The sequence below is a fragment of the Exophiala viscosa genome (assembly GCF_022695815.1).
Source record: "Exophiala viscosa unplaced genomic scaffold EDD37scaffold_9, whole genome shotgun sequence".
In the NCBI taxonomy this organism is placed as follows: Eukaryota; Fungi; Ascomycota; class Eurotiomycetes; order Chaetothyriales; family Herpotrichiellaceae; genus Exophiala; species Exophiala viscosa.
The window spans coordinates 52582-72537 of NW_026944361.1; the positions used below are offsets into that span (position 1 = coordinate 52582).

A 19956-nucleotide genomic window follows, 5' to 3' on the forward strand; every position below is an offset into this window, starting at 1 on the left:
ACAGGCCACCAATCGTGGGCGGCTTCCGTTGGTTCCTCCCGCACGTAAATTCGGGAATCTGTCATGATCCCTGTATCTATCACAGTAGTGAATTGGGCGTCCGGAAATCCCGAACCTTACTCAGCGCGCGAGTTCATGCGAAGGAGCATGTTGCAGAAGAAATTACATTTTGTAAAGGTGAGTAAGCGCACCCGATGGCATTATCTGAAATAAGAGATTTCTTGTCGGCGCCTTCGGTCTCGTTCACAGCCCCGGTTCCGGTGTTGCATCTCGCTTGAGCTTGTTTTCGGGCTGAGAACAAGCTTAAGCTAGTTGCCCAGTCCAGTCTCGATATGTCTAAGCCAATCGGCCGTAAAAAGATATTTGAGATATGAACAGAACATCCGCTACATGGCAGCCGATACCAAGACCCGAGATTCACACTGATAATGAGCGCTTACTCCAGACCGGATGAAACCTGTGCTGGAAAAGTGTCACGGCCGTCCACAGGTTTTGACATGCATTTCGAGGACCTCTTGCTGGTAGGATTGCCACTCCATCTGTGGTTGCAGAAATGGCCAGGTAAGGAAGCAGATCGTTAGTACAGGTAATACCGAGGAGGGGAAGGATGGTCCATGTCTGGCTAGGTCAGCAGGAAGCTGCGGCGATGCAGTTGACGGAACATGGACGAGGGAGGTGCGGTATGGGTTGGTAAAGGGCTCTCCTTCCCACAAGCAGCAGAAACCGTTGCACAAATATAGTCAACAGTCAACTTCATCGCTTCATCCTTGGATGCACATTGCTATCATACATGAACGCACACACTGGTAACGTTGATATCAGTCGCCAATATGGATTCCGATACAGTTATCGATGGCCACAATAAGCCTCGCAGTCTTCCGAACACACCGTTCACCTCGACCACAGTCATTGTCGACGATCAAGCGGTTGTCATTCCTGTATGGGACAAGCTCTTGATTGTAAGATGACTATCTGACACTCAATAGGCTGATGAATCCGATGCAATTATCAACAGCTACAACAAGCTTCACGATCTCCCCAATGACCCACCGACCCCACCTGCAGTCATTGTCGATGATGAGCTCCCGACTGAACCATTGAACTCGACCACACTAGTTCATGACGAGCACGCGACTGCTACTACTGTACGAGGGAGAATACTGCCCATTTGAATGAGACTCTAAACCTCAATAGGGTGATGGAACACCTCCGAAGCAAACCTCTTCGGCTCAGACATGGTTGACATCCCGTTTGGTTCATCTCGTCATTGAGCTCGCCTCCTTCTTTGCACATTCCGCCCTTACCGCCCGCTATCTAACCCAAAGCCGCACGAGAAAGACTGCCGAACATGAAAGCTGCCTCACCACTGCAATGCAGATTCCTTGCCAGACTTGCTTGGATAACCTCCGCCACTGCAACGCCAATGCCGAAAAGGCTCGTGAAGGTGTTGTCATTGGACTTGACTGGGTGGACATTGCCGCAATTATTGTATTAGCTGTCTTGTGGCGTGCATTCCTTGCAGCATCCGAGAAGTGGCTAGTTGCAAAAATTGCTGCGAACAAGAACAAGTTGGAGGAATAGCAAGGACGACTCAGGTGGCTAACCGGCTGACCAGCTGACCAGGATGCGCCCTGCGAGATCCAAAGAGACGGCAACAAATTGAGGGTAACCGAACGAAAGGCAGACGGAGGAGGACCTCTGATATCCATATTGTACAATGCATGTCTATGAACACTTTTCGCTGACCGGCCGCTTGCTATGCTGAAAATTTCACTGATGATCATACTTCGAGTATACCGCTACCGGCACACACTCTCTTCCTTCCCTTCTCCAATTGTTGAATCAGACTCCGAGATGTCATCACACCATGTTCAGCATCATGCAGATCGTCACGGTCGATCAACACATACGCAGCATCTTCATGATGCTCCTTGTCCTCATACGCATCGACTACCGCCACAAGTCTTCTCATCTTTCGTCTCGGGCTTTGAAGTCCGTCCGGCGTCCAAAGAAGAAGCTCTGGGTCGTCCCCGGTGGATGGATCTACCGGAGCCCAAGTCTTCCTCGACGCTGGGAAAGCGAGGGCATTATCCAGAGCGTTGCTGTCGAGGATAATGCCTGGGGATCGAAGGTAGAGGGCTTGATCGTACTCCCATCGATGCCACTGGAGCTCTCCAAGTAGTTGTGCTCTCATGTCCCGGGCACCGTTTACCTGGACAGGATGATAAACCAGGTTGTGCAGTTCCCCAAGCTCTCGCATGAACCTCAACGTGGACATATGCAGTGCCGAGATTTGGCTCTCCCAGGTCACGGGATAAAGGAGGATGATCGAAGCTTCAGTCGATAATCGTGAGGAACGACGCTGCTCTTTCACAAAAAGAAGCGTGGAGCATAAATCTGAAGGCTCAAGCAGTGTGAACATGTATGCTAGGCGTTGAAGTATTTTCTCAGGAATTTGCTCTGTATCTATTTCTGCCGCTTCGGAAGGGCCTTGCATTTTGGGTGGTGGACGATCATCTTGAAGTACCACCGGAACTTGAACAGATCCATCCAGACGCTCAAGACTCTCTATTGCTTGGGCGACCGTCAACCCTGTCTTTGGTTCTCTATGAGCCGGCTCGCCAGGGACTGCTACTGTATCGTTGACAGGTTTCCGAAATTGAGGTGGGAGGGTCGGTACCGGTTTTGGCTCAGGTGGTCGTCTCATGGCTTCTTGTAATGACTTGACGGTTTGCTGTTGAAGGGCATATCCAGACAAGAATAGCAAGAAGGTGAAAATGCAAACGACTCCGCTAGACACGGCTACCGACACGGCCGAGGAGGTGAGCAGCACCATGGCCCGGGCCGTGCAGGGACCAATATGTGGTTGAAGGATGCGAACGTGTTGGCGTGTCGACTTGCCGCATACGATCAATTCCTGGTATACTTGTGGGTGTTGTTGAAGATCATGAAAGCTAATGCAAGCCTCCCGTTCTTTGTGCCGTCTCGAAGCGTATGTTCCAACTAGATTGATCGAGACTCGCCGGATTGTCAATACTGCGGCTGAGTCTGACTTTTTGTTTACAAAACGTGTTGCGAAGGACAACCGAAAATGACGTCGTCGCAGATCACTTAACGCGAAATTTCGCGGAATCAAATTGCGCCCGAAAAAGCAGGACAGCAATACTGACGACGAACGATCGCTGCTACAATAGAGAGTCGAGACAAGTTCAGTGCCTTTGAGTCTTTCATATCTCCACTTTCAAGCAGCCAACATGACGCACCGCGCCGATGCCTCGAATACGCTCGACAATCGTGGTTATTCTGGCCCCCTCATTCGAGGCCAGAATCCTGCCTTGCTCCTCGAAACGGCCATGCGAGACCGTATCACAGACTCATTATACTGGAAAGAACAATGTTTCGGTCTGAATGCAGCGACACTCTGCGACAGAGTAGTCGAGCTCACCCATATTGGTGGCACCTACGGCGTAGCCATGAAACCCACGCCTTTCATCTGCCTAGCCTTCAAACTTTTGACCCTGGTACCGGATAAAGAGATCATACTGGAATACCTGAATAATGGTGGAGATGAGTGGAAATACCTACGAGCCCTCGCTGCGTTTTATGCCAGATTGACATTCGACCCAGCCGACATCTACAAGACTTTGGAACCATTACTAGAGGATTCGAGGAAACTCAGGCAGAGGAGAAGAGAGGAATACATTCTGATACACATGGACGAATTCGTGGACAATCTCTTGACCAAGGACCGAGTATGTGGTACCAGTCTATGGAAGCTCCCTGCCAGACAATTACTGGAGGACCTGGATCAACTCGAGGAACGAGTCAGTCCGCTCCAAGCAGAGCTGGATGCGATGGAGGAAGAAGACGATGAAGTGATGGAAGACGCGGAACGCAATGGAACAAGAAGTGAAAACGGGGAGAGCCCGAGGAGTGAAGAAAGAAGCAGGAGCAGGAGCAGAAGTCGAAGTGGTTCGGAAAGCGGATGACAGGCTATATATTGAGGATGCATGCCTCAGCGCGACCGGTCGCCCTCCTCACACCACCACGAAGTCAGCGTCCTTATCGCTAACAGCGTCTCTCACCTCCGATGCAGACTCAGCGTCCTCCTCACCAGGCTGTCGATGCTTGTCTGTAGCATGGCCCTCCTCGGTACTAAGCGGCACAATCCTCGATGACCGAGATCTGGGGAGGTTCAAAAGCGATACAGTGTTCTGAGGGCGTTCCCACGTCGAATGATCGCTCCGCTTTTCTGGCAGGTCGAGCTCGTGAGGCTCTGGGCTAGGGATAGGGATTTCTTCTGGTTCCGGCTCATCAGATGTCGGAACCTGCTCATGCTGTGAGTGAGGTTCTTCCACATCCTGTATGAAAGCGGCCTCATCTTCATGTGCTGGCTCTTCGGCAATATCATCACCCGCCAGTTCGGCATCAGTCGACTCCGAGTCATCACTCTGGACCGAGTGCTCAGAGCCATCATCAGAATGTGTGTCGACCTCCACTGGCAACACTCCGTCTTGTCGATACAATAGGTCCCTTTCTCTCCACGCCTCTCTCCTGACGAATTTCTGCCATTCAGGCGCATCACATGGCGTATCGAGAAGCTGCACCATACTCGGCCCACCGATATCCGTGTTCACCACGTTCAACAAGGTGATCTCGAACTCGGCTTCCGTTGCCACAAAGGGCCCAGCATAAACGCGGACTGGCCAGATCCCCCAAGTCTGTTGCAATTGCATGACTGTGTGGTCCACAAGACAATTCCAGGCCGCACGATCGAGTCCAGCGAAGGCATTGATCACAAGGACAGGCTCATTCGAATTGAAATTGACGTTGTGTGAGCGCCGAGTGTTCTTGTCGAGCACCTCTTCGAGCGATAGGTCGACGTCTTTTCGAAGCTCGTCCAGGCTGCTCTTGAACAGATCGTGGTCCCCCGACGCGCTAGTCATCACATTCCGCAAGACAAGACCGCCGACTTTCTTGATATCGTCATCTCCATATCCAGCTTTGACTAGTGCATCGCATATTTTGGCAACAAGCAGAGTTCCGCCGGTTACACCTTCTTCATTGCTAAACATAGAACGGTCAGGGAGTTTGATCCCGTAGGTCGCCGGCAGATGAAGCATAGTTTCTTCCATGTTGTGCTGTTGTTTTGGGTAGCACGCGAGGTTATGCTGTTTATGTATCCGCAAAAACTGATATGTGGTCACTTCGATTGAATGTGGCTCAAAGATTCGCGTTGGATACAGTCGAGGTCGATTGAGATACAACAATTTGGATCAATGAGACCATCAACTATTTCTATCCCAACGAATGTTATGTTGGCAAGCATACCTCACGAGATGTCTTCGCCACCAAGCACAAACAGCGATCGTTATCACATGCCAGCGCAGCAGTACTGTAGTTGCACTCCAAGAGAATTGTTGGATGACGTCTTATCACCACTTTTGCCCTGCATGAACTTCTGGCCTAGATACGGATTATGGAGTAAATCGTATCGCGATCGCAATGATGGTAGATCAACAACTTGTTTTGAATGATAAGACGCACTGCCAATTTGCGAGAGGTATAATGCAACACCATGCCAATTGTTCGATGCCAACGCTCAAGAGGCTCGGAACTGGTGTATCACAAACAGCATGAGAGACATCCTCTCTCCGCCACGACTTACCTTTACCTGCTCGACAAGATGTTCCATGGCTTCACAATAGCTGCATCAGGGCAAAAAACGTGTCACAGTATCATCTACGCCACTTTTGATCCTATTCTATCGAATTCGACTTGACATAGCAAGCCGCCTGGGTCTGCATCGTACCCAACCTTGGCCGACGGCCGAATCCTGAGGGCCGATGACACAACCAACCTGCGGATGCAATTCATGTTCACTGAATGCTGCAGAAAGCGTCCAACTTACTTACTAGTAGTCCTTCGGCGCAAACCCTTGCTTCCTCTCCCACTTCTCCCTCCACCCCGGGAAATACGGACTCTCATCAAGCGTATGGTGCTGCCAGTCCTTCTCAACAATCCCCTTGGCAAGTTGTTCAGCCTCGTACTCCCTCAACGCCGGCAGAACCTCGTGCTCCACATGCCACGTGTTCTTGTACTTCATGAGGTTTTCTTTGCCGTCCTTCATGATCTTGAGAATCAAACTAGGAATGTACGGTTCATCCCGAAACTCGGTAAGCGGCGTGAAAAGCGCTTTGAAGTTGAATACGATTCCACCAGAGAGCGGCAGTCGTCGGAGTGTCTGCCAGTCCACGCGCAGATGGACGCGGTCGCGCTCGAGGTCCGGCATCTGGAAGTCGCGGTACTTCTCGTGCGGGTCCCCTGGAGGCATGTACAGTGGTTGATCGATCTCGAGACCCCAAGAACCTCGTTGGATCGGTTTGCCTGCAGGCATTTTTGTGAAGAATCTGCAGAACACGACTAGATCAGCAAAAAGCCCTTCTTAAGTGACAGCCCATGAAATTCAGACTTACCGATCCATACTAAACTGCATCTTCTCCTTGTAGTCCGGAATGGGTGCATGAATCTGGTCCAAGTTCATGCCGATCTTGGTGCCCACGTTCCACCCCAGCGCCGAGCAGATTATGCCCGCGCGGAAATAGTAGTAGCCCGTTTCCGGATTGCGTAGCGTAATGGCAAAATCCTCGGGGACATTGTCCAGCAGGACCAGAAGTGGGTGTTTGGCCTTGACGTCCTGCTTGGTGCCGAGGATTTTGTTCTCAAACGTCCTTTTGTCCGAGTGTAATTCGAAATGTTGTGGGTAGCGTGCGCAAAGGAATTGGAGGACCATCTCCATTAGCTCTTTGCATGCCAACTCGGAGCCTGGCAACCATTGCAGGACGGCTTCGCCGTGCTCGGCGTACAAGCCTTTCCGTTGGGCGATGCGTTCTTTATACGTGCTTTCTACTTCGAGCCACCAGTTTGGTTCGAGCTTGGTCAGTGCTGCGAAAGTGCGTTAGCGAAAGGTGCGACTTTGCGGCAACATGCAAACAAAGGGTTAACTCACACATAGTCTGGTGATAGGCCCATCTGAAAGGACGGTATGGCCTGGGAAGAGCCTTGTCGACGTCGTGTTCGGGATATGGTTCTGGCATCGGAACACCGCTCAGAGTCGAGTAGTCGGGGAAATCGCCCAGGCCTCTGACTTCTTGCACCTTCATGCCGGTGTAAACGTACTTCTTGGGGTCAGCCTTGCGGAAGTCCTCTTCCCAGCCTAGAACAGATTTCGACCAGTTCGCCTCGTCGAAGCTGAGGTCGCCCATGGCTTCGCATTGGTCATCTGGCAGGCTGGCAGCGACTTGCTCGAGGTTCTCCCTGAGTAGAGGTGGAAAGGTGTTGACATATTCGGACGATTTGGGAGGGGCATTGCTGGGATCCTTCTTGTCTGGGGAGAGTGACCGAGGGGGTGTGGTTGCGCTTGATGCTCGACGGCCACGTAACGTCAACCGTCTGAAAATCACGTCCTTTTGTCGCTGGCTCAGACTAAGGTAGGTGATGATACCGGCACAGATAGCAACGCCTGCCCATAGTAGTGTTCGTTCGTCCATCGGGGAGTCCGTGGTCTTTGCCTAAGAGATAGATGTACCTCAGGCCGCGAGAATCTTAGTTATCGTGAACAGCTGCGTTGGATGCTGGGACGACTCGGTCCTCCGTAAGTTGTACCTAACTATATGTACAAAGACAGGTCGGAACCGAAACCAGCGGAGACAACCACTCTCTTTCCCGCGTATACTGCCAAGTGGGAACACGACCCACGATATAAATACACTTGTCCAAGCGTAGGCGATTACCAAAAAAGGGCACAATGCAGATGAAGGGAGACAGGTCAGATCAGACCACCCAGCAGCCGACAATGTCGGTACCTAGACTGGGTGCTTCGTTGCAGAAGACAGGGACGTGAGAAAATCAATGGGGTTTGATGTTGAGATATCCACAAGATGTCAAAGCAGAGGTAGTAAAAGGGTATTAGCGGGATTAGAATCCAGGGAGATATGACCTCAAAAGAGTCAGTCCAACAGCGTGAAGTCAATAATGGCCCATGATAGGCATATGGCAAACTCCACAGGTCCATGAGCCATGGGGTGGGAATGAGACCAGTAACCATGTCAAGAAGGTCAGAGGAGTACTTGGCCGTCAGGCCAATGGTAAAGCTAGAAGATATCCAGGCGGCCGATGGATTCTTCAAGGGACGGCCAGTCTCGGGCAACCGGGCAGCCTCGATGCAGGACGGCAGATCAACGCACAGAGCTCTCCGAACTGGGACAAGGACAGCCGAAGGAAGACGTTGTACTCCGTACAGTATCATGTATCTGGAACATCTCTTAGTGGATGGCGAACGACGCAGAAAGCAGAGCCAGATTGGAGCGCCCAAAAAGAGGGGGAAACTGGTAGCGGCGGACGAGATGCGAAGAGGCAGACGGTTGGCTGCACGGACAGCCTTGCCAGAACCAGTTAAACCGATTTGGAGCCACAGTTCGATATGGGCGATAACAACATGGCTCCAAAGGTCGCTGCTGATTCGTTCACGGCCACCTCATGAATCTTGCCCCTTTCAGGCAAATATATCCTGGGTAGGGCCGACTCTCGCAGAATTTCTGTTGGCCTCTTTAGATCGGCTTTCCATGAGCGTGAAACACCGACGAGACTGTGCTTACGGCGCCAACCTCATGCAATGATGAGGGTGCACCGTGCTTATGTGTACGACCTCCGCGTTCTTCGGTATGTTCCACGAGCTTCAAAGACACTTCTCGAAGGGATTTCAAGTACCCCGCCATCATTAGCCTGTACCACCATGACTCGCAGCAGCTACCAATGACTGATATGCCCTTACACGTGGGTGCTGGCCAGTCGGGATCCGACCGAGGAACCTGTACGAATCGTTTGATGATCTGCTGCGACGTTGGTGAGTTGTGCGAGACGAGGAATGTTCGAACGAAAGTGCTTTTAGGCGCCAGTGGTCCCATGGTACGCTACCGACAGCCGTGGATGGACTTTCTGAATGATAGTAATGACCTTGCATCACCTGTTCTGCAGTCTGGCCGCCGGTGAAGAGCAAGTGTGTGGTACAAAGATAAGATCCAATCACTCTCCGTTGCTTGGGCCTCTGAATTGTTCAAATGCGCTTCTTTCTGGAGGGCCACAAGAGAGATCGACCCTCAGCCTTGCCGCTACCGGAATATTCGGCTGCCCAGTCCCTTCGGATGAGAAGTCAACTGATGGTGATGAAGTTGCTACGAAGGCTCATGAGGAAGATATGTGTCCACTTCCCAGAATAGAGACTCGAAAGAGAGTTTGCGTCGTTTTGATCCTGATTCCTGTATGTATAAAGAGCGCTCGACAACGCCTGCCATGGAAAGGACTGTGCCTGCCGCCGTTACCAATGTACGCTCATGCTCACCTCGGTACGAGAATATCATTCACGACAGATAGAATGTCAATCACCGTACTTCCGTCGCACACTCGTATCTTGCTCATCTCCTACCAGCGTGCGCTCTTCCTCTTCTTCCTCATCGTCACTAACTTCAAAGGTGCTTGGAGGTGCCAGTTCTTGCGCACTATACTCATCCATCAAAATATTCACATCCATTTCTGCCGCAGTCATTGCCATCTCCTGCTGGTCGGACCCAGTCTCAAGTTCGGATCGTCTTCGTTCTTCGGGTAGTGGCGTATTTAGGAACATAACTAGCAAGCCAACATCATAACACATCTTCAATGCTGCCGCGAGTTCGAAAGGGATCCACCATCTCTCTTTCGTCCATACGTAGGCTGTGACCATCGGTCCCAGACTCGCTGCCAATGTCCTCACGAAATTGAGCGTGCCGATAGCCTGCGTCCTTTCGCGAGGTAGAAAAACCGCCGCAACAAAGGCTTCCCGAGGTGCTTGGTCCATGCTGTTAAAGACTCCATCGGCAAGCATCAGAATGGCGAGTAGATACCACGTCTTTGCTGCTAATGGGATCAAAGCCAGAAAGAGGGCGCATGGAAGATGTGTATAGACCATGGCACGGACCAGACCTAGACGACGTGCGACGGCTGCCGAAAATAGATTCGAGAGGCTTGAAAGAAGCCAGACCACCGATAAAACATAGCCGACCCGATGCATAAGAAACCAGCGGCTCCGATAATTCACGTACCAGGACATCAGAGTCAAAGGAAGCATTCCTGCAGCAAAGGAATTCAAAGCGTAAAGAAACGACAGTCGCAGTAGTATTGGCAAGGACGAGCGTGAAACCTTCCAAGGTGATGCCAAGGACTTGCGAAATCGGTATGCAAGGGATTTCTCTGCGGGGCCGGCAGCTGATGTGCGCGGTTGTTTGGCAATCGATGACCGACGAGACAGTAGGTTGGTCTCTTCGGACGAAGAAGGAGAAGGGACTTCCTCGACCGTAGTCGTCGCAGCCCACGCATATTTGGATGCGGAACTTGCTTCGCAATTGTCACTCAAAAGCAGAGTGACGAAGAACTTGATCAGTCCAATCACCGCATAGACGCCGAAAATTGGTTGGTAGGTCTCTTTCCAATCCCGGTTGAGGTAAGTGCGTTGTGCCCATGTTAGCATGCCGGTCACAAACAGCCCACATGCCATGGCAACAGTCGAAGAGACGGCAAACCAGGCAAAGACATCAGTCCGCGCTTCGAGCGGTGAGAGTTGTGCAAGAATAGCTTCCTGATGATCAAGAGAGTCAGAATATGGGCTCTGGGTTGGAGACGATATCGTTGACTTACCTCCACAGCACGGAATGGGCCAACCTCATGAGCTCCTGGGGTAATGACTCCGACTATGGCAGCGAACAAGAGCAGATACCAGTTCTTCGTCAAAGCAAAGACTGCGCCCGAAAAGGCCATGAGCAACGAGCCAACCATCAGAACTCGTCTACGGCCAAGTTTGTCTGCAACAATCGTGAGGCCATAGCTGATAGCGGCATCGCCGAGCAGAGTCAATGTCATAAATGTTCCGATCTGTTTGCCATATCCTGCTATCCATAAGAAGACTGCCAGAACGAGAGCAGCACCTCCGTAGGCAAACATTCGAAGGAACCGTGTTAGTAAGATCAGATAAATGTCCTTGTTGCCATAGGTGCGGAGAGACTGAAGACCAGTCTCTTGATTCAGCCATTGAACAAAAGCGGCCATGATGAAAATGATTACAGCGAAGTTGGAGCCTGATAAGCTCGAGACTATATCTCAATGCTGCAAAAAGATGGCGACTGAAGGAGATGAATCGAAGTGATCATACAAACAGAAATTGAGAGGTTGAAATTTACTCTCAGAGCCGTGACCTGCTTCTCGGCACCTACTGAGATTGACTCACCTTAAGAATTGTCTGTACAGCGAAAAAGGCTGATCAATCAGTACTCGATGCCCAGACTGCCTAACATGCAACGATGTTCTCCGCAGCGGGATGGAAGGTGTTGAATGAAGGAGGGTACATGGATGCATCCTTGTCCAAGGCTTGTGTTGGCATTCGCCATCCAGTATAGATACCTCGCGTGGTATGGTGTTGAGCTAAGGAGGAGAAAAGGAATCCTGCATGAGAACATGCATCTTGATCGTCATGATATGGCATCTCGGCATGTGAGAGGTTGAAGAGAAGTGTTTAGTCTGCAAGACGGCGGATGTAGTTGCCGGGTACTGCCACATCCGGCCTTTCGGGTGAGCACTTGGTGGTGTGCTTTACCAATCGCGAAACGGCTTCCGATATATGCGGGATGACCATTGGGCATACTCCAGAAGATAAGGAAGCAGATGGAGTTGTGGTTAACGTGGAGGGGAGGAGAGAAGTAGCCTCGGTAGACATTCGTGGTAGAGTACTCTGCCGTAGCAAGATAGTACGGCGAGGCAAACATACGGGATATGAACCTGCGTTTCCGATCACTGTCGAAAATTATTCTTTTGGCCTTTGCAATGACCGTCAGCCTGTTCAGATGTGAAGGCAAACACTGAAGTGTTGCAGCAATGGCCGGGCACAGTAATCACCTCATTGACCACACTCGCAACACAAGATGGCCGCATTCGTGCCTCGACAGGTCTACCCGCACCTGTCCTCCATACCGCGGTCCTACTTCTTAGGACATCATGCAGCCGGTTTGGCGAAGATGAAATCCATGGTCTCACAGATTGACCTCGTGATCGAGTGTCGCGACTACCGTACGCCAATAGTATCTCGAAACCCACTCTTCGAGGCGAACTTGGGCGAACGACCACGACTGATCGTGTACACGAAGCAAGATCTGGGCAGTAACTTCACAGACGCAGACAGAAAAAGAGAAGCCGCCATCAGAAAATGGGATGCTCCTTCGACATCGTTCTTCGCCGACGTCAAATCTAAAACCGCAATCACCCGAGTTCTTGACTTTGCTCGAGCACATGCCAACGAGTCTACTTCACTGTTCGGTACCAGACTCATGGTGGTTGGAATGCCCAATGTAGGCAAGTCTTCTCTCCTCAACGCTCTCAGAAACGTCAGCTTGGGCAAGAAGAAGGCTGCAAGAACAGGAGACCAGCCTGGAGTCACAAGGAAGATTGGGACCAGCGTCAAGATCATCGAAGGTGAAGATGGCAGGGAGGGTGTATATGTCCTCGATACACCGGGTGTTTTCGTTCCTTACGTCCCTGATGCGGAAAGTATGCTCAAGCTGGCATTGTGCGGAAATGTGAAAGACACAGTTATCCCGCCAACAACCATTGCCGACTATCTCCTCTTCCACCTGAACCTGCATGATCCGACACTGTACAACATTTTCTCCGAACCAACGAACGACATTTTTGTCGTGCTGGAAGGACTGGCACGAAAACAGGGCCGGTTGAAGAAAGGTGGATTACCCGAATTCGATTCTTCGGCATTACAATTCGTACAGCGCTGGAGGAGTGGTCAAATGGGTCGATTCGTCCTGGACGATGTATCAGAAGAAGCCTTGGTGCAACGAGCCGACCTGCTTCAAGTCTATGGCGGGAGCATGAATCAAGCACGTAAAGGCATGAAGGCAGCAAGAAAAGCGGCCTACCTTGAGAGAGCACAATGACATGGTTTTACAAAGTCACTACAATCTACTCTCTTTGAGCAATATACGACGGGCCGTTCCAACTTGAATGATTGCTCAAACCTACGTCGTTCGAGGCATTTGATACACGAACAATACGCGGAAGTGTTCATCACATCTATGCCAAGGCGTCCTGCAGAACACTTATCATTTCTCGTGTGCCTTCAAACCCTCTTTCCTATTATATTCTCGAGGCAGTCTGGTAGGCGACCGAACATCTTCAAGGCTTGTCCATGACGCTCGAATGAACGAACAGCTTTCAGCAATGTTCAACTCCTTCACCGTCTAAGCCACGAATGAACAATTGTCCATTCTCACCTGGTGACGATTCAACAGCCATGGATATACCGTCACCAGGGGAGCATCGCTTCTATTCACTACTTGCGTGGCTACCGGAGATTCGACAATGTCTCTACGAGGTCATCTGTGCACGTCAGGTCACTCTCAAGACTCGTACACAACCAACCAGTTTTGATGGTCAACTCAATCGGACTGCTCGCGTTACCAACTTCACCGTGCCTGAAAATGCGTTCGATACTCTTGGAGATCTCCTCTCGACCAACAGTCAAATCAACAACGAAATTATCAGCTCTCTAGTCCCCCATATCCGCGTCCACTGGCAGTCGGATGAGGAGTGGGCGTTCAGGCCACGCACGCCGAGCTGGGTGCATAAGAAGGTTGTGAGCATTGAGTTTTCGAACCTCCAAACGCCGGCACACAAAGACATGGTAGCCACCAATGACTCTGCGCCACCCCTTTCGTCAGCACCCACGGTTGTTGAAACCTACCCGGCAACACTCTTTCCGCTTTTGCAGATCATCACTCTCATAACTCAGGTCAACGGTCGTGCAGATCACTGAGTCAGTCCGTGATTTCATCCAGAACGTCATCCACGTGTCTATAAACAAAGTGAGGTTGAGTCAGGATCATCGGGACAATCGAGTCTTGATGCCTAGAAAGAGGAACCATATCGACCCAGACACAGATGAGGAGGGTGGTGGCAAGCCCAAACATATCGAAGTTCTTGATTACGATGAGACGGCAAAGTCTAAGCGTCGACAGACCGCCAACAACGGAGCTTCAGGTAACGAACGCTTCGACCTCGAGGAGGTAGACAATAGTTTCGTCTGCCCTGAAAGATCATGTACGGAATGGGTTGCAGATTTTCGCTCCCTGGTCAAGCACCTTTCCACACGGTCAATCACCGCCGGTCATTGTGTGCTTTGCGAGGCTGAAATCAAGAACTATACCAAGCACGTTCTTGTACACCTCCCCCCACAATTTGAGTGCCCCGAGAAGTGCGGAATAATGTTTCGGACACCGAGCTCACTGAATTCACACATAGCCGCGCACACACGCCAGAAGGCCGAAGTATCGAAGTCAACTACCAAGGCCTGGCTCCGGTGGAAATGTCAGGATATCAGCTGCGTCGGTGCTGATGTCGCGTTTGCAACCAAGACCGAACTTGACGAGCATATCGAAGCGGAACACCATGCAGTTGATCATACCTCCACCCGTTTCAGCTGCGACTGCGGCTCAGACTTTGCGAATAAATATCTGCTGAAACGACACCAAGGAAATTCGTGCAAGAAGTCCAGAACAGCCGCTGATGTTCTTTTGAAATACAAATGTCCCTGGGAGTCTTGCGGACAGACATTTGATTCGCATATCAGTATGAACTATCATTACAAAACCGCGCGTCGGCGGGAAGAAGAAGTACTTGGGGTGGCAATCCGTGCCGGCATGATTACCGAGGAGAATAGACCACGGCCTTCATCTGCGACCATTATGACAGGAGGGTACATCTCACATCGCACTGAAGGGCCGCTGGGTAGTTTGTGAGCGACTGGGACCGTGGGTAGTGATGTTACTGAGCATACAATCGACGCCTCGATTCCGGGAAGCGAGAAAGGGAAGGAGATCAGGCGCGCGCAGCCAAAGAGTACTCTAGGATTAGCCTTATTTGCGAACCATCATAGACCTTTAGACAAGGACATAAAGCCTAGGAACAATGGTTCATGTAACAAAGTGAGATGAACCGCAAAGCGGCAGGTCAAGGCTGTCTCAAGAATGAACTATTGTTCATGTGGTGTTCCAACCTGCACAAAATATGGTAATAACCAAATGCGGTAGACTGGCAGGATGAACAATTGTTCGTCTATGCGGGTGTCCACAATGAATGTGTTGGTGGGAGAGAACAATTAGGAGGTTGAACAATTGTTCATGTAAGGAATCCTTGGAGGAGAGCAGGAGGTAAGTTAACTAGAGAAGACTTTGGCGATGAACAATTGTTCGTGTCCGTCGGTTGCCGGTAACAATTTTCGCGTATGAGAAGGCCGCTTGTAAGGATAAACAATTGTTCGCGTCCGAGCTGGGTGATGAACAATGCTTATCCATAGTCTGGGAATTCGTGGGTACGAATAATCTAAATTCCGTAGGTAGGCACGATAATTATAACGCTAGTTTAATATTTAATACCACTCGTCGCCGTCCTAGGCTCAACAGCAGGTAATGAGTGATTGTTCATTTGCACGTGTGACGCTGACACAAGATTACAACGGGGTATCGTAGTCAAACCGTCTCACAGGGAATGAGTATTTGATTGCATGAATTGCTATGGAAGTCGCGCTATGCATCAGGATAGTTGATCCAGGTAATGCCGCCGGGGTATCATCTAAACAAGAAATGCCGGAATACTCCAGAAAGCACCGGAGCAAGGAAAGATAGAGAAAATTGAGCCCTGCAAGCCTCAGTGGTACTTTTGTCAGCCGTTTTCCAATGTATCCATAGTCCAACAATGTCGATGCAAGCCGCGGCCAAGAGTTGAGGAATTGGCACGGCAAAGAGCACGAGAAGTAATCTGTGCGTCCAAGAAGAAACGGCAAAGAGCACGAAACGAACGATTGTTCGTCCAACGACGGTTCAGCGACGGGATCGACGTGCTTTCTTGGGGGTGGGTTCGGCATTGTCTTCCTGGGCATCTTTGTCCTTGGCGGCTCGCTTTCTCTTGGGTGTCTTAGGGGCGATCTTGGGTGGCTCGTAGTCACTCTTTTCACCGTCAAGCTTGCTTTGTGCTGAGGCCTCGTGCGCTGGCGACAGATGTGTCAGGATAGCAGCCGGGTTGTCGGTGTAGGTGGGTATGATGTGGCCGAAATCTTTGAGGAGGAGAGTGCGGTCACGGACGACCTTGACGGCATTGGCTGCGATGCTGTCGATGTCCTAGATACGTTGCTTGTCAGAACCCGCATTATGAACAATTGTTCATATGAAACGTAAGACTCACTCCTCCAACACGCTTTAGGCCACTGCCTTGGTCATCATCTTCGTCATCAGGGAGCTCTTCTAACGAGTGGTGTTGACTGGTCACCGAGTTGAGAGCTTTCAAGCGTTCTCGGCATCGGTCCACGTCTTGCAAAACAAGGAGAGCGGTGCGCAGCTCTTCTTGGAAAATGGCATGGCGCGCGGCGTCGTTCACGCGGTCGGCGTGGTAATAGGGCGATTTGTCGACCTTCAGGCCCAGCATACGGCTGTTTTCATGACGAGCATAGAAACTTGCAAGCGCATCTTCCACGCGAGCTTGGGATGAGCCTTTTAACTGTGGTCGAAATATCAGCAAGGAACACGAGCAATCTCTCGTAGCGGGGAATTAATGCATAACAGCTTCTGACGGCAGTACTCACGTGAGCCTTAGGGTACTTATGAAAGAAGGTCATTACCCCCTTGAAGTTTGAAGTGTCCAGGATTGCGATGGTTTCTGATAGAATCTGCCGCCATGGCGAGTAATAAAAGTTCTCCCGGTACGCGCGTCGATCCCCAACCGCGACAACGCAGGCAACAAGGCCTTCAGGCATGACGAAGCGACCCTGCAGGAAATGTCAGCAAGGACGGTTGAACAATTGTTCATGTAGGTACGTACAGCCTTGACAGCGCTGCTGAAATCTGCCTTGTTAGTGCGAATAAGATTGAGCATCTCAAGGCACCATTTTTTGATCTTAGAGTTGTTCTTGCGCGCCTCGGCGATCTTCTCGAGGGTTTGTGGGTCGGCCAAGGTTTCGTCGTTGGACGAGGAGTCCGATCCGCGGGGTGGGTAGAGCGAGTCCATGAGCTTGACATAGTCTAGATCCTTGCGACCTGCATCTGCATTGCCAGGCTGTTGGAACAAGGGGTCAGCCCAGTAGATGGCGTGGCGTGCAATCTGTGACAGGGTTTTTCCGTTCATACTAGCGTACTCCGTGATATCTTCCAAACTGGGGATCCGGAGAGTGGACTGAGCTAGGTGTGAGATAAAGTCGCTGAAGTCGATAGACTTCTCGAGGTTGATGCAGAAGCCTGGACGACGGAAGGTGTACTTGGTAAGAGGCTTTTTTCCAAGCTTGACGTGGTACACGCCAATAGAACTAGGAGAGAGGTTAAGAATAGTATGTAGAACAATTGTGCGTCCTGACTCACGTGGTATACTCGGCTGACCCGATGAACCAAGCCTTGTTGGTACCAAACTTAGACTTAGGATCGTCTTCTTGGAGGGGGAAAGCGAGCTCACGGAGAGTGTCGAGGTTATGATATGGTTCCTTCAGCTGGGTTAAGAGCTTTAGGTCATCGGCAAGAATGCGCTTCGACCAAGCCCCAAGAGATTTGTCCAGCTTGCGGAGAGTGTTGGTGAAGAGTGGCACAAAAAACTGGGGGAACACACTGAGGTCAGCAAAGGATACGACCACGGATCACGCAGGCATGAACAATTGTTCATGCAATACAGTGGAGGGAGTATCACTTACCTCGTCCAAGAAAAGACTGGCGGCGTCGGTGAACTGGTGGACCTTGAACGTCGCACGGCCCATGTCGTAGGATGTCCAGTCCGCTGCGCACGCGCGCCATGTGTCGTTGGATAGTAAAGTTAGGTATCGTTTCCAATTCTTGAATTCGGAAAGACCCAACTCCCTCTCAACAAAGTAGCGCCAGCGATCGGTAACCTGCGGGTGTGTGTCCTTGAGCAACTCTTGTTGTTCGGACTCCAGCCAGCTCTCCCAGACGTCGTGGTGCAATTGACAAAAAATGTCCCCCTCCGTGTCCGTCTTATACTGATCAGGCTTATTGGCTCGGAGCAGCCGATAGTAGCGCGTAGTCAGTAATTCAACATTCGCGAAGTCTACGAGCCGGGTGAGCGTCTGCCATATGTCAGCATGAACAATTGTTCGTATGAAACTCGCCCCGGTGGCAAGGTCGACACATACATCCACAGTTTTTGGGGTAAGCTCTTCGAGCGATGTGCCTTCATAGTCCGGGCATTGAGCTGGTGCGGGATCGTAGTCGTCGAAAAAGTCGCTCGCTATGATTGGACTGGACATGATTGCTAAGACGCGAGTTAGAGACTTTGCACGATGAACACTTGTTCGTCTATTCCTTCCATGGTATCGTATACTTACACGACTTCGATGTATCAAGGGTCAAGGAGAAGGGGATGGCGATGGAGTGTCGATACCTCGAAAGAGAACGATCACAGCCTTGGCGTTGTAGATTGACCTGAACAATTGTTCATCTGCAGGGATGAGCTCAATCAGTATGAACAATTAACGAATCTGTTCGTTGAATCCTGCTGCTATGAACAAGAAAGGAATCTGCGTGAGGCACTACTGAAAGTAGAGTCCCTCAAGAATACAATAGGAATGATGGTTTGGGAAAGGAAAAGGGAGTCATATGAACCGATCCAACGCTAAACCTCCCAGGCGATGAACAAAACTTCAAGCTGTTCGTATGACCGGGCCTTTGAGACGATGAACGAACAATTGTTCAAGTAGCCGAAGCGGTCTAGATGCTGTTTGTATGCTTGATAACCCCCTATCGGGCCATCTCGCGGACCAATTCATAAGTGTCTCGGACGTCTTGAAGCTGTGTGAGCCAAAGCTCGAAGCAGTTCGGCTGGAATGTAAGTATCTAGTCGACAATCGACAGTTAGCGACAAATCAACAGGAATATCAGGAGCATGGCGGCTCTCTGGTGGAACGGACGGCGCGTGGTAAGAGAGAAGTGTTACTTGTCGTGGACAGATAGCAGCGTATACCTCTAGACGAACTTCTGTCGGGAGTTTCAGTATAGGAAACGTAGCCATGTCGCTAGTAGAGGAAGTCTTGGATCCTAAGGCGCAAGGGTCGAAATGGTCGTCCGGCACCACGGGTAAGTCGTAACCGGATCTTGGGCTGGAACTTGGGCTGGACATGGTGACTGACTAGGGTAACTGTTAGGCATTTGTCATAATGAACAATTGTTCATAGGTCCGAGCAGCTCTGTACTTACAGATATTGGGAACAGCAGGCCAGAGGCGTATCCCAGCTACGGTCGAACAGTGGTCAATCCAAGAAGGGGATTGCCGACCACCGGCTGGGAAATGGACAATTGTTCAATCTGGGACGGCGATGCCAATCGGTATGAACAAGTCCTGGATCTGTGCATTGACTTATTTGCCATGAAGTAGACGAGAAACTGTGCTATGCGCCACCAGAAAAGGCTCGAGGATACAGTAGAAATGAGCGTTTGAAAAGGGAGCCACCAGGCTATATAAATAGATCCAATGCCAAGCCTACTGAGTATGAACAATTCAGTCTATTGTTCATAGTGAGAGGCATGAAAGACCATGATCAAAGGACTTCACTGAAAATCGGCAATGAACGCTGCGCCTCCAAAGGTGGTGAAAAGGCGAGATGAATCCGTGATGCACCCATGTCGGGGTTCGAGTCGCTATAGGCACGGAGCTCTCTCTTTCGGAGCTTTTCGTGCTTCAAGGACGTCAAGCAGCATGTCAGAAACCATGAGGGTCATCTCGGGGTCGACCCGCTGGGAGTTTGGGCGGCCTCTGAAGTCGTTTCGCAGAGAGACTTCCATGGAGATCGGCAAAGAAGAGTCCAACCCTTTCGAGGGAGGA

The 19956-nt window shown here is 50.8% G+C and overlaps 10 protein-coding genes across 10 annotated transcripts; 4 read left to right on the top strand and 6 right to left on the bottom strand.

The window, feature by feature from the left end:
• The first annotated feature begins 447 nt into the window (after positions 1-447).
• Positions 448-1668, top strand: EDD37DRAFT_636048 (uncharacterized protein). The gene is made up of 3 exons (XM_062816953.1): positions 448-938; positions 987-1145; positions 1195-1668. Exons 1-3 carry the CDS (start codon positions 831-833, stop codon positions 1579-1581), a joined length of 654 nt encoding a protein of 217 aa, XP_062667611.1. The 5' UTR covers positions 448-830; the 3' UTR covers positions 1582-1668.
• Positions 1669-2985, bottom strand: EDD37DRAFT_636050 (uncharacterized protein). The gene has a single exon (XM_062816954.1). It carries the CDS (start codon positions 2834-2836, stop codon positions 1781-1783), a length of 1056 nt encoding a protein of 351 aa, XP_062667612.1. The 5' UTR covers positions 2837-2985; the 3' UTR covers positions 1669-1780.
• A 28-nt stretch (positions 2986-3013) lies between these two features.
• EDD37DRAFT_494055 (PRP38 family-domain-containing protein) lies at positions 3014-4013 on the top strand. Its single transcript, XM_062813359.1, has one exon. The coding sequence runs from the start codon at positions 3255-3257 to the stop codon at positions 3987-3989; it is 735 nt and encodes a 244-aa protein (XP_062667613.1). The 5' UTR covers positions 3014-3254; the 3' UTR covers positions 3990-4013.
• Positions 4014-4037: 24 nt separating this feature from the next.
• On the bottom strand, positions 4038-5075 carry EDD37DRAFT_567384 (dihydroxyacetone kinase; the record flags this gene model as incomplete). Its single annotated transcript, XM_062814149.1, has 1 exon — positions 4038-5075. The coding sequence occupies one exon, from the start codon at positions 5073-5075 to the stop codon at positions 4038-4040; it is 1038 nt and encodes a 345-aa protein (XP_062667614.1).
• A 449-nt stretch (positions 5076-5524) lies between these two features.
• On the bottom strand, positions 5525-7670 carry EDD37DRAFT_683584 (alpha-1,2-mannosyltransferase). Its single transcript, XM_062819840.1, has 3 exons — positions 7010-7670; positions 6477-6945; positions 5525-6410 (listed from the first exon to the last, which is right to left on the bottom strand). Exons 1-3 carry the CDS (start codon positions 7548-7550, stop codon positions 5915-5917), a joined length of 1506 nt encoding a protein of 501 aa, XP_062667615.1. The 5' UTR covers positions 7551-7670; the 3' UTR covers positions 5525-5914.
• Positions 7671-9436: 1766 nt separating this feature from the next.
• EDD37DRAFT_652091 (major facilitator superfamily domain-containing protein) lies at positions 9437-11136 on the bottom strand (the record flags this gene model as incomplete). The annotated part of the gene is made up of 2 exons (XM_062818425.1): positions 9437-10669; positions 10729-11136. 2 exons carry the CDS (start codon positions 11134-11136, stop codon positions 9437-9439), a joined length of 1641 nt encoding a protein of 546 aa, XP_062667616.1.
• A 712-nt stretch (positions 11137-11848) lies between these two features.
• EDD37DRAFT_494241 (P-loop containing nucleoside triphosphate hydrolase protein) lies at positions 11849-13317 on the top strand. The gene has a single exon (XM_062813362.1). The coding sequence runs from the start codon at positions 12006-12008 to the stop codon at positions 13023-13025; it is 1020 nt and encodes a 339-aa protein (XP_062667617.1). The 5' UTR covers positions 11849-12005; the 3' UTR covers positions 13026-13317.
• A 674-nt stretch (positions 13318-13991) lies between these two features.
• On the top strand, positions 13992-14885 carry EDD37DRAFT_652094 (uncharacterized protein; the record flags this gene model as incomplete). The annotated part of the gene is made up of 1 exon (XM_062818426.1): positions 13992-14885. The coding sequence occupies one exon, from the start codon at positions 13992-13994 to the stop codon at positions 14883-14885; it is 894 nt and encodes a 297-aa protein (XP_062667618.1).
• Positions 14886-16332: 1447 nt separating this feature from the next.
• On the bottom strand, positions 16333-17375 carry EDD37DRAFT_494094 (uncharacterized protein). Its single transcript, XM_062813361.1, has 2 exons — positions 16960-17375; positions 16333-16906 (listed from the first exon to the last, which is right to left on the bottom strand). Exons 1-2 carry the CDS (start codon positions 17260-17262, stop codon positions 16577-16579), a joined length of 633 nt encoding a protein of 210 aa, XP_062667619.1. The 5' UTR covers positions 17263-17375; the 3' UTR covers positions 16333-16576.
• Positions 17376-18679, bottom strand: EDD37DRAFT_494093 (uncharacterized protein). The gene is made up of 4 exons (XM_062813360.1): positions 18464-18679; positions 18272-18390; positions 17816-18205; positions 17376-17719 (listed from the first exon to the last, which is right to left on the bottom strand). The coding sequence occupies exons 2-4, from the start codon at positions 18383-18385 to the stop codon at positions 17489-17491; spliced, it is 735 nt and encodes a 244-aa protein (XP_062667620.1). The 5' UTR covers positions 18386-18390; positions 18464-18679; the 3' UTR covers positions 17376-17488.
• Positions 18680-19956: the final 1277 nt, after the last annotated feature.

Bases quoted from the DNA above. Each gene is read 5' to 3' on its own strand.
- EDD37DRAFT_636048 (XM_062816953.1), top strand. From the start codon at position 831: ATGGATTCCGATACAGTTATCGATGGCCACAATAAGCCTCGCAGTCTT. The intron at 939-986 runs GTATGGGACAAG...GACACTCAATAG, and splicing joins ATCAAGCGGTTGTCATTCCT to GCTGATGAATCCGATGCAAT. The intron at 1,146-1,194 runs GTACGAGGGAGA...AAACCTCAATAG, and splicing joins AGCACGCGACTGCTACTACT to GGTGATGGAACACCTCCGAA.
- EDD37DRAFT_636050 (XM_062816954.1), bottom strand. From the start codon at position 2,836: ATGGTGCTGCTCACCTCCTCGGCCGTGTCGGTAGCCGTGTCTAGCGGA.
- EDD37DRAFT_494055 (XM_062813359.1), top strand. From the start codon at position 3,255: ATGACGCACCGCGCCGATGCCTCGAATACGCTCGACAATCGTGGTTAT.
- EDD37DRAFT_683584 (XM_062819840.1), bottom strand. From the start codon at position 7,550: ATGGACGAACGAACACTACTATGGGCAGGCGTTGCTATCTGTGCCGGT. The intron at 6,946-7,009 runs GTGAGTTAACCC...GCACTTTCGCAG, and splicing joins GGCCTATCACCAGACTATGT to CACTGACCAAGCTCGAACCA. The intron at 6,411-6,476 runs GTAAGTCTGAAT...CGTGTTCTGCAG, and splicing joins ATGCAGTTTAGTATGGATCG to ATTCTTCACAAAAATGCCTG.
- EDD37DRAFT_494241 (XM_062813362.1), top strand. From the start codon at position 12,006: ATGGCCGCATTCGTGCCTCGACAGGTCTACCCGCACCTGTCCTCCATA.
- EDD37DRAFT_494094 (XM_062813361.1), bottom strand. From the start codon at position 17,262: ATGAACGGAAAAACCCTGTCACAGATTGCACGCCACGCCATCTACTGG. The intron at 16,907-16,959 runs GTACGTACCTAC...CATTTCCTGCAG, and splicing joins TCAGCAGCGCTGTCAAGGCT to GGTCGCTTCGTCATGCCTGA.
- EDD37DRAFT_494093 (XM_062813360.1), bottom strand. From the start codon at position 18,385: ATGTCCAGTCCAATCATAGCGAGCGACTTTTTCGACGACTACGATCCC. The intron at 18,206-18,271 runs GTATGTGTCGAC...GACATATGGCAG, and splicing joins TTACCCCAAAAACTGTGGAT to ACGCTCACCCGGCTCGTAGA. The intron at 17,720-17,815 runs GTAAGTGATACT...GTGTTCCCCCAG, and splicing joins CCAGTCTTTTCTTGGACGAG to TTTTTTGTGCCACTCTTCAC.